Genomic DNA, 11332 nt, shown 5'->3' on the forward strand with positions numbered 1-11332 from the left:
ATGTTTCACAATAAAAGACTCCACACAGGCATGCACGGGCACGCACACACGCACGCAAAGGGACGCACGCACAGTTTTATTGCAACGCTTCTTTGTTATATTATACAAAAGATGGGGAAGCTAAAGAAAAGTTCCCTTTTAAAAGTTTATCATGCTGTTTAACAAAGCATATAGTTTATCATTCTCATGAAAGCAAGTATACAGGTTGATCAGATGATTCAGATCCATCCATCCATCTTCAACCGCTTATCCGTAGTCGGGTCACGGGGGGCAACATAGTGCTCCAGACTTCCCTCTCTCCAGAGCAACATTAACAACTTCTTCCTGTGATGTGTGATCGGATATTGACGGACGGTAATACTGTACAAAAATGCATTAATGCCGATTTATCAAATCAAAATATAAAATCTGGCTTTACATGATTAATTACTGCAAAGTATGATGCATAATTCCTAATTGTAGCAATCACAGTAAATCACAGTACATCATCAACATCAACATTTTATTGTATTCTGTAGGCTACATTCATGCACAGACAGACAGACAGACAGACAGAAAGTTATTGAGGGGCCCTCCTATATACAGGTTTAATGTTTGTTTTTAGTTCAATGTTTTTTATTTTAAAAACGCCATTGACAATGAAGGGAAAATGTACTTCATGTTTGTTTTGTTGGGGTGCATACTTAGTTTAGACTAGTCATTGGTTAGACATGGGTTAAGGTTATGTTTAGGGTGAGGGTTTGAGATAGGTTGTAGTACTAATGACTGCATGGTCTAACCAATGACTAGTCTAAACCAAAAACTGTCTAAACTAAGTACTGCACCCGTTTTGTCACTGTTTGTTTTACATCACTATCACCTAATCAACATGAGTTGACTTAAGATTTTTGATTGGCGCTATAGACCCACCTATATGTATCAGGTCTAAATCATTTAGAACAGCAGTTGTAATAGACATTAATTAGTACCAGTACTTGCGCGCTCTGCACCTCGACAGAGTGCATTTCTTTTTTTCAACAATGTATTTATTGATTTTCCTTTTTTCCAATACAATACAGATACAAAAAATCACACCCGTGTGAACTGAGTGGTGCAACTCCCCTCTCTCCCCCCTCCTCTCCTCTCTCTCTCTCTCTCATTAGCAGGCAACAGTGCAGCAATACTATATCTCTTTCTCTGTTTCTGGCACAACCGCACCCCTACTGGTACGGTAGTCATAGTCATACTGGTGCTCATGAACCAACACATACATAGGCACACACATAGGTGAACACGGACTTTGCTGTTCCTTGGAGTGGTTGCACCACTCAAAAAAAATGAACATTACCAAGGCAATCACGCAAGAAATAACACCTGTGTGAACTGAGTGGTGCAACTCCCCCCACCTCTCTCTCTCTCTCATTAGCAGGCAACAGTGCAGCACTATCCCTCTCTCTGTTTCTGGCACAACAGCGCCCCTACTGGTACTCATAGTCATATACTGGTGCTCATTAACGTCACATACTGTAGGTGAACACGGACATTGCTGTTCCTTGGAGTGGTTGCACCACTCAAAAAACAAACGAAAACCACCAAAGACAACAGCACTACTCCTCTTCAGCTTCTTCCGTTAAATGTGACACTTTTAATTTTATTCATAGTGCAACGTCACCCCAAGGGGTCTCTGTGCACTTCACAACAATAGCACAGCAAAAAACAGCAATAAAATCACAATAGCACGGTAACACAATAGCGAAGAAATACAGTAAAGCATAATACAGTGTGTCAATACACATGGCTGACATACAGTAAGTATCATGCGTTAGGAGTGGACACAGCTGATCATCAGAAGATCCTTTAATGTAGAGCAAGGTGAATATGATGATTTCAGTGAACTAGGGGGAAACCATAATGCAGGGGGAAAATATGGGTTTTAAGTCTAGATTTAAAAATGTCTATTGAGTTGGCATCTCTAACTGTTTGTGGGAGAGCATTCCAGAAACTGTTATTAAGTGCATTTCTAGTATTATAATTATACGATTTTGTTTTCTTGTTTTCTTTTTTTGAGGGGCACTAGCCCCATCCTTATTCAGCTATAATAGATTCCCGTCTTACACAAACATTAAATCCCCATTGACAATGAATGGAGAATGTGTCTGAGCAAATCGGCTATTTTGAACCCACACAAACATTAAATCCCCATTGACAATGAATGGGTTGACCCAGAGAAAATGGTTTCCAGTTTTCCCCCGGGTGTAAAGATAGTTTGTTATCAGCGAGCCGGGTGCAGATTCTACCGAGTAAGAGCTGAGGGCCTTTTCAACCTGCAGTTTGTTCCTGTCTGAGACCAGCAGTGCCGAGTCATCTGCAAACAGGAACAACAATTAGGTACAGTAAAGGCCCTATAGTATGTTTCCTTGTAGAACACCACAGCTCACTGGGAGGAGGGGTTAATTTACACAAACAAAAGTTAAAATATGGACGTATGAGGTTCCTGGGCAGCAATGATATGACACTATAGGCTATGGTCCTCCCCAGTGTTCCCTGTCTCACCGTCTGAACAAGACGCTTCTCTCACTGACATCTTCTTCAACACCTTTAAAATGGGTATCTATGCTTTTATTTCATTGTCTTTATCTAGACATGCAATGATTCTGATTGCTATCTAGGATATAGTAGAGCTATAGTTCTAGTTCTCCAACTTATTTGTGCCAAGAACCCCCACAATGATGCGATGACATGTAAATATTAAAATATATATATATATATTTTTTTTTTAATTGATCTAATCCGGTGTGCACGTGACGACGTGCACGTTTTTCCCGTTGCCTTGTATTTTAATTGCCTTGTATTTGTCACAATGGCCAAAATGGCACAACCTCTATACACTTTGGTGTCAAGCCGGTGGCACTGAATGCGTTAACACGGATAAAGATCACACCCGTGTGAAGTGAGGGGCGCTAATATATTAAAGTCTAACTCATGTTGATTAGGTGATGCAAAACAAACGGTGCCAACTGCCAACACAAACGCCATTAACAATAAAGAGACAATATGACGTAATGAGGGACAGCATGACGTACATTTTCCCTTCATTGTCGATAGCGTTTTTAGTTCAACAAACATTGAACTAAAAACAAAAATGAAACCTGTATATAAAAATGTCGATGTGTGAAATGTCATCTGTTCTGTAACAGCCTATCACACAGCGCCGTTTAGATGAGTGTTGCTCCGTTCACTTCTTGGGCTATAATAGTCCAATGGCGGCTCTTCGACTTCTATTGGCGAAGTGTGACAAAGTCCTGGACCGGATGTTGGCCGAGTGCACTGGACTCGGGCAACAGCCCAGCTTTAATGATCTTAAGTCCCTTTATTTGAGATAGTTTTTTTTTTTTTTTTTTAATCGTACAACATAAACATTGCAGAGACTTTAGTTGTCACTGTGCAATACTTAAAACAGTTATTTTATGTTTCACACATGCCTAAAATTACTGATATCTGCGGCACTCTAATTGAAAACGGTGGATTTCAAACTCTACCTTGTCACACTCAAGAGTTGCATGAGCAGCGCTCGAGCGCTATTTTCTGCTCCCTCAATTTACAATTTAGGCATTCAGCAGACGCTCTTAATCCAGAGCGACAATGGAGCATGGCAATACATCACATACATAAAAAAGGACGTAACAGTGGAGTATCTATATAATGAAACTATATATAAACTATACTAATAGTCTAATACTATACTATAAAGTGCTATGACGTATACATGAAATGCAATTCTAGTTCTGTCTATGTAAAACATGCTATAAGTATAAGTCAATGACGCCACTCCTATAGTCTACACCAGGGGTTCTCTACGTTTTTGGCTGGGGACCCCCGGAAATCCTTTGACCCCCGCCCCGCCCCCACACCCACAATACAAACTGACTGCAAAAATAACCTTAATAATAGAGAAAATATATTAAAAATGAATACTGAAACCATACTGAAACCAGATAATAATCATTAAGGAAAGTTTATGCATGCACTATGTGTAGCCCACTATGTAAACTCTTCATTACCATTTTCCAGCCATTCAGCTTTTTGTTTTTTTAATTTTAATTTTTGGGACCCCCCACAATAATTTGGTGATCCCCCGAGGGGTCGCGACCCATGGGTTTAGATCCCCTGGTCTACGCCACTCTGGGCTGATCAAGCCCTTGTGGGTCTGCAGTTTTATTTTTTGAGAGAGAGAGTGTGCAATGATATAATTATGAGGCTTCAGTCAAACAGCTCTACCATCGATAGAGACAAGTATGGGGGTGTAACGATACATTTGAACAGCGATGCGATACACATCAAAATAGGCGATCTACAACCTCACAACTTTGTGTGCTTGTTTGCTTGTTTGGCAACTTTGTCTGATGTATATGCTTATATCAACAACAGATACATGTCGTCTACTGCCATCGGTTAAAGGAGAATTCCATGCTAGAAGGCTTTCTTACCATTCTTACCTTTCTTAGTTGTTCCGTCCCCACCAAAGAGGTCCAGGTGTTTTCCTGTGTGCAAAAACTCTTTATTGGCTATTTCCCCTATACCATAAGCCCTCAATGAATTGCATTGAATTGAATGGGACTATGGGGTGTTGTGCTATTTCACTTATTTCCATCAAAATAAGTAGTATGGAAATAAGCGAATTAGCCCCATAGCCCCATTCAATGCAATTAATTTAGGGCTTATGGTAGGGGAACGTGCACATGCTCGCGACTCACCAGACCTGGATTCTGTTTAGCTTTTCACGCTTGCGTTGTTGCGCCCCCTCTTGAGCAGACCTGGAGAAGAAGACCTGTATTGATCCAGGCAACAACGCCTGCGTTCCTCGCTTCACGTTTGCAATGCCCTTAATTACATCTGAGTGTCTGAGTTAATGCAAAGCATGTACCTTAATTGTTTTGTTGTTTTTAGGTTTTTAGGACAACAATGGAGATCATAACTACAACTGCTGTTTATCACAATAAAGAGACGGATCCGTCTAGTGGAAACCCCCCTGATCTCCAGCGCTCCCACCACACCACGGCCCTGGTCCTCTACAGCCTGGTCTTTGTGCTCGGCGTGCCGGGGAACGCCGTCGTCATCTGGGCGACGGGCTTCAAGATGCGGAAAACCGTCGCCACCGTCTGGTGCCTCAACCTCGCCGTGGCGGACTTCCTGGTCGCGGCGGCCATGCCCCTGCCCATCGCGTACGCGGCTCTGGGCACTGGCCGCCACTCATGGCCCTTCGGCTGGCTCGCGTGCAAAACGACGGTCTCCGTTCTCTCCCTGAACATGTACGCCAGCGTCTACGTCCTGGCGGCCGTCAGCATCGACAGGTGCGTGTGCGCGGCGCGTCCGGCGTGGGCCCGGAACCGCCGCAGAGTCGGAACGGCGTCCGGGGTCAGCCTGGGCGTCTGGGCGCTGGGCTTGGCTCTCAGCTCCTACGACATGCTGGTCGATAGGAACGCGACCCCCGACCCCCGTGACGAGGACATCGTCCAGTGCATCGACGACTTTAGACTCCCCCGGAACTACACCGTACCAGGAGTGAATCAGTCGAGGGCATATCGATTGGGTCTCATGTACTTCACCGCTCAGTTCCTCGTGGGATTCGCGGTCCCGTTCGCCGTCGTCGTCGTCGTCTCCTGCTACTCCGTCATCGTCTATCGGCTCAGGAACAGCCGCCTGCCGTCGTCCAGCCCCAGATCGGGGCGCGCCCCCTACAAAATCATAGCGACGGTCATCGCCATCTTTTTCCTCTGCTGGGCCCCCTATCACGTCGTGCATCAGGTTGCCTTTGTGAAAATGCTGGCGACAACAGAGTACAGCGGACCGGATCGCGTCATGGTCACCTTCGGGATCCCCGTGACCGTCGGCCTGGCACTTCTCCACAGCTGTCTGAACCCACTGCTGTACGTGTTGTTCATGGCTCAGGGTTTCAAGGACGTGTTCCGCTGCAGGTCTATCCTAGAGGGGCTGGAGAAAGCCTTCGCCGAAGAGCTGCCCGAGACCCTCGACAGTTCCACAAACCCAGGGAGCGCCATGCAGTCTCTTGAGTCTCTTGCCATACAATATGGTGATGTGTGACACACAGATTTAGGGTGAGCTAACCTTAAAACACGTAGGTCGTATAGGTCGCAAGATGAGCTTGCCCCTCCTGTTTATAGGGTTATATACCCTTGAATGCCTAATATGTAGAACTGTCACGTCCTCTCCTAGGACGTACCACGCCTGGATCGCCGTCCTTATATTTGCCCCTTACCACCCTGTGTGTTTCCCCGCCCCCCCCTGAGAGACTGATTCATTCTGGACTCAGCTGCGGACTATTATGCCATCAGGGCCTGATGGTATTTATGTGTGTCTGGTGTTGAGATCTGTGTGTTAACTTAATCGTCCTTTGACGCATCGCGTGTGTTCGTTGGTTGCTCATCCTACAATCCCTGCGAGGCATCTTGTGTTCTAAGTTCCTGTGTATGAAAGTTTAATGAAGGTCCTGTTCCAGTACTCCGGTGGTACTTTTTGGCCAAAAAGGGATTTTCTTTTTCACCGGAGGATAAATATTCTCAGAGGCAATTATCTGGGCAATATCGGTAGAAGGCGCAGTGGAGTAACTAAAAGTACATTTTTTCCCGGTGGAAACAAAATCCCCTTTTGGCCAAAAAGTACCGTTTATACGTGTGGTGGGGGGCTCAGAGTGCGTCCACTAAGGAAAGTAGGCTTTCTAATGACACAACCCGCCTTTGTTTTGGTGAGTAGCAAAAACAAAGAGGAGAGGCTGGTCTGATTTCTATTTGAGATTTAAAACGGAAAGTCCCATAGCCTCATAATGCAGGGCAGAATCGTAGAAGCAGTAGAAGGCTATGGACCAGCGCTATAGCCTATGTTTTCAAAACCGAAGCGATGATGAAAAATATCAAAAAATACGTTGACGTAACAGTTTCAGAGGGGCACTATAGCCCCTCCTATGCCCAGCTTCGGGTTTGTGTAAACACAAACATTGAAGACGGAAAAGTGAGGACAGAAATTGTATGAGATGAGATGATGTATGACGATAGGAGCGCCCCTCACTTCACACAGGTGTGTTATTATTTTTAAACAGTATTATGTGGTGGTTCTCTTCTGACATTTTCATGATTCTCTCTGCTCTCAGTCTCTCCCTGTCCTCCCTCCTTTTATAATTTCTCCCTTTATGAATAACAACATGATGGAGCTTATGCAAACAATTAATGATGAAGTTTAGCTTAAGCAGGCCTCTTATTATGATTCCCCAATAGGCGGCCAGCGAGGCCCTCACCAGCCGTCAACCAGCTGTTGCTCGTTGACACTCGTTGTGGAAATATCAACGATATTGATATTATTTAATAATTAATAGGTATTGTCTTATACTTGCTAGCAGACACATGCCTAAAATAGGACCCCTGCCTGTGACGTTTCCAGATAACAATGGCGGTAGGGGTCGAGGTGTGAAAAGTCTCTCTCTCAAGGGAAGAGAAGATGGCAGAATGCTATATGTTGTATCAATGATTGTTTCATTTCATTTCATATTTATTTATTTCATTTCAGTCATGGTTTTACATGATTATATTCATTTTACATATTTTTTTACATATTCCATATCTGAAAAGAAAAGGAGCAGGAAGAAGATAAATCTTTAATAATTGTGAGTCTACTAACTCAAGTTATCAATTATCCATTGAATGTCTAATTATTGTAAAGCAGTGATGTCATGGGTTGAACTAATCTATAATCTTGAAGTATAGAGTCAGACAACGGACTGAGTCAGTGTGGTCTCTTGAAAGAGGAACTGCCATAAATAGCTGATGTAAAAAGGATCAAATCCCACCAGCTGCATGTAATTAGCATACTCAGTCAGACCATGCATAGAGACGAGCATCCTGATAACGACTCTAGACTCTTAACGGGCCAAGTCACCTCTCAGGAAACCACGATGTGCAGTGGGTAGCATTGTCATGGCTCTTGTTCTGAACCTTTCCTCTGCTACTAAAACCGTGTGTGTGTGTGTGTGTGTGTGTGTGTGTGTGTGTGTGTGTGTGTGTGCGCGTGTGTGTGCTCAATTGTAAATTGAAGTGTAAAGACTTAATTGTACAAAACAAAGCTTTGTCTTTCCTGCAGCATGCAGAAGATATTACTATAACTCACAGGTCTCCACCAGGGCAGATCAGGTTGTGGCCTCCTGGTGGCGCTATAATAGGCCAATGTGAAAAGGGTGACATTTCTTCTTACGCCTTGGATGGCAATTGGATGATTTGAGGCATTTTTTTTTTCCAGAAATGTGTTTTGCAAAAATCCACCTGTTGGTGGCGCTATATAACAGGCCAATGTCAAAAGGGTGGGATATACTGTATTCCTCATCCTAGTAGGAAAGTCTGTGAAAGATTTCACGTAAATTGCACGCTGCGAGGCATTTTGTTCCATAATGTGTTTTGCAAAAATCCACCTGTTATATAGGCTGTAATGTGAAAAGGGTGGGATATATTCCTCAGTCTAGTAGGAAAGTCTGTGAAAGATTTCACGTAAATTGCACGCTGCGTTCATGATTTGAGGCCAATGTTAGCCAATTACGATGGAATTCTGAAATATCGGATGGATCCGTCTTGAACACATGACTATAGAGAGAGAGTGTGTAACGATTTGTGGGATTTTTTGGACAGAATCTGGAGGAGTAATATAAAAAAAATGTTTTTCAAAAGTCGGCCTCCTGGTGGCGCTATAACAGGTCATTCTAGAATATTTGAGGCAGAGGTTCATCAGGCTTACTGACGCACAAGAGTTAGCGGACATTTGACCGGAATTCCCCTCTCATTGTCAATGGCAAATATCGAGATGTGTGGGGACAAAAGCTGTTTTTATAGAAGGGGCTATAACGCCCCTTAAAAATCCAATACAATCAATATACAGTACAAATCAGCTCATGGTCACAATTATCCAAGCAAGACAGGCAGGCTAGTCAGGTAACAGAGGTTCAGTTGGGGGTATAGTGCAAGGCGGTCAACATGCGATAGAAAAGGCTGCCATACATACTTTACTGACTTGTGAATTAAAATGGCTGCCCCTCTAGACGTGCTGGGGAACACAGCAGCTCTTAAGCATCTTGAGATGGTCGGAGGGAGTAAGCCAAGTCTCCTGGAGGAAGGCTATTTTAGTATATCTAAATTACGTAAGTGGCAAAGCTTAAATTCACCAAACACCAAATTCAACCAAATTCAACCCCCTGAAATTCCAACCAAATCCCATTAGGAACCTGTGATTGACCAACACTATAGCCATGTTCATATCATTTAGAGCAGATCAGTAAAGAGAGATGAGTCGGGACATGTCACGACCAATTGAACACAAAGGAAAAGTAGTTGAACAATTATTACAATTATTTTAATTCTCACAAATGTATGTTTTCCAGTGTTATTTCATTGCAATTAAAGTCAATCTGATGCATGTTTGTATACATTTCTTGCAATATTTAAATGCCAAGTGAATATAAACTGTCTAACAGTTTATAGTGTACAAATTTCATTTTCATTTTCATTTTTATTTTATCACACACACACACACACACACACACACACACACACACACACACACACACACACACACACACACGCATGCACTGAAATCGTGTCAATAACATTTGCTTCTATTTGTCAATCGAGCAATTGCTGGTCTTTGACAGAAAATAAACAAAAGCCCTGAAGAAAACTGCTGCAAACTGTATATTTGTCCAGTTAGTCTTCATGGCTAAACATTAAAACATTTACAGCACTGCAATGACACCATGTGGAGAAACAGCAGTAGAATTTGAGGCAGTTTAAATTGTTGCTGATTATTGAACTCTGCATCAAACACTAGTAGGCTATAGGCCTACTGATCACTCGAGTTGCGCATTTCTCATTTTATTCAAGTTTAATTATACTTGAATGACTTTTGATTCGTCCTGTGCCCAATATATTAGTTAAAATGTAAATCATAATAAGTCATTGAAAAGTTTTGACCTCTTAACTTATCCCATGCATTTAATCTGGACGCCATACCATTGTGCGCAGAGCGAGGCCAATATAGGCCAATTTATGTATTACCCCATTGTAAAACGGACATTCAAAATGGGGCCCTGTAGGTACAGATGTTGCTTCTTTCGAACATAGGAACCCCCGCTAGTGTTTTTGGTCTTCGTCTGACAGTTTCTGTTTCTGTAGCAGTTTTCTGGAGGGGGGGGGGGCAGTCGGTTTGGGGGGTGTTCCCGACGGGCCACAGGGCCCCCTTCCTTCCATTTGTACACTATCCGGGCTTCCATTTAGTTAAATGTCTACATACTGTAACTGTAACACACTCTGACACCCAAATCATAATATGATCTTTATCTATTTTTCTTTTTTGCCACGTTCGCCCTGTGTCTTACTTGAGATCCTAGCTATAGATGTATTTGGTTCGGGCGACACCTGCTGCCAGATGATGAGAACTACAACTGTGTGTTCCGTTTTGTAAAGGGCTCTCGTCCGAGTAGTCCAGTATCCCTCTCGTCTACTTGACGTTTGTCACATTTACGCATTTACAAACTACATAATAGTTTTCATCATGGCTAATCATTTTTTAAGGGTCTGAACTTCCCCGTTCACTCGCCCATTGAACTGAACACCAGATCACAAGTTGCATCATCATAACTGCCTCAACGTAGGCCCCCTTTTCTCCCTCAGGTCTGCATGGTGAAGCCAACCTGGTAACCCCTTAGAGTATATATACTCTAAGGGTAACCCAGACGTTTTTATTTACCCCAAATGTAACTATATTCGACTACAACCCATACTAGTACAAGTCCTTCTCTATTTTGCAATAGACCGGTTGAGCACAGTAAAAGATAACAGCCAGAATGTAAAAACAGATTTGAAAATATGAATGTTCAATGTTTAATGGCTTTTGGGAATGTCAATATTAAAGCCATATTATCCATATTATATCCCTCAGGTCTGCATGGTGGTGATGCCATTAACCTGGTGGTCACCCCAAATTTAACTAGCCTATAGTCTACTCTACAACAACCCATACTAGTACAATTCCTTCTCTATTTTGCAATAGACCGGTTGAGCAAAGTAAAAGATAACAGCCAGAATGTAAAAACAGATTTGAAAATATGAATGTTTAATGGCTTTTGGGAACGTCCATAATAATAAAGTATTCAGTTCAAACATCATTTCTTTCATATCACAGTATTTTTCTTTCCTCTTTACATCTCTTCAAATCATTCAGCAAGGCCCAGCTTCAACAATGCTCTCCTTCTCAGTGGAGGTAATGGACAGATTCAAGCAATAGCTTTGTTATTTTTATTGAC

At 42.7% G+C, this 11332-nt stretch overlaps 1 protein-coding gene across 1 annotated transcript; it reads left to right on the forward strand.

Moving 5' to 3' along the window:
* Positions 1 to 4941: 4941 nt before the first annotated feature.
* Positions 4942 to 6273, forward strand: LOC308333683 (fMet-Leu-Phe receptor-like; the record flags this gene model as incomplete). The annotated part of the gene is made up of 1 exon (XM_080790138.1): positions 4942 to 6273. One exon carries the CDS (start codon positions 4942 to 4944, stop codon positions 6079 to 6081), a length of 1140 nt encoding a protein of 379 aa, XP_080646264.1. The 3' UTR covers positions 6082 to 6273.
* Between the last annotated feature and the right edge of the window lie 5059 nt (positions 6274 to 11332).

The sequence above is a fragment of the Protomyctophum bolini genome, assembly GCF_963924005.1.
Source record: "Protomyctophum bolini genome assembly, chromosome: 18".
Taxonomy (NCBI): domain Eukaryota; kingdom Metazoa; phylum Chordata; class Actinopteri; order Myctophiformes; family Myctophidae; genus Protomyctophum; species Protomyctophum bolini.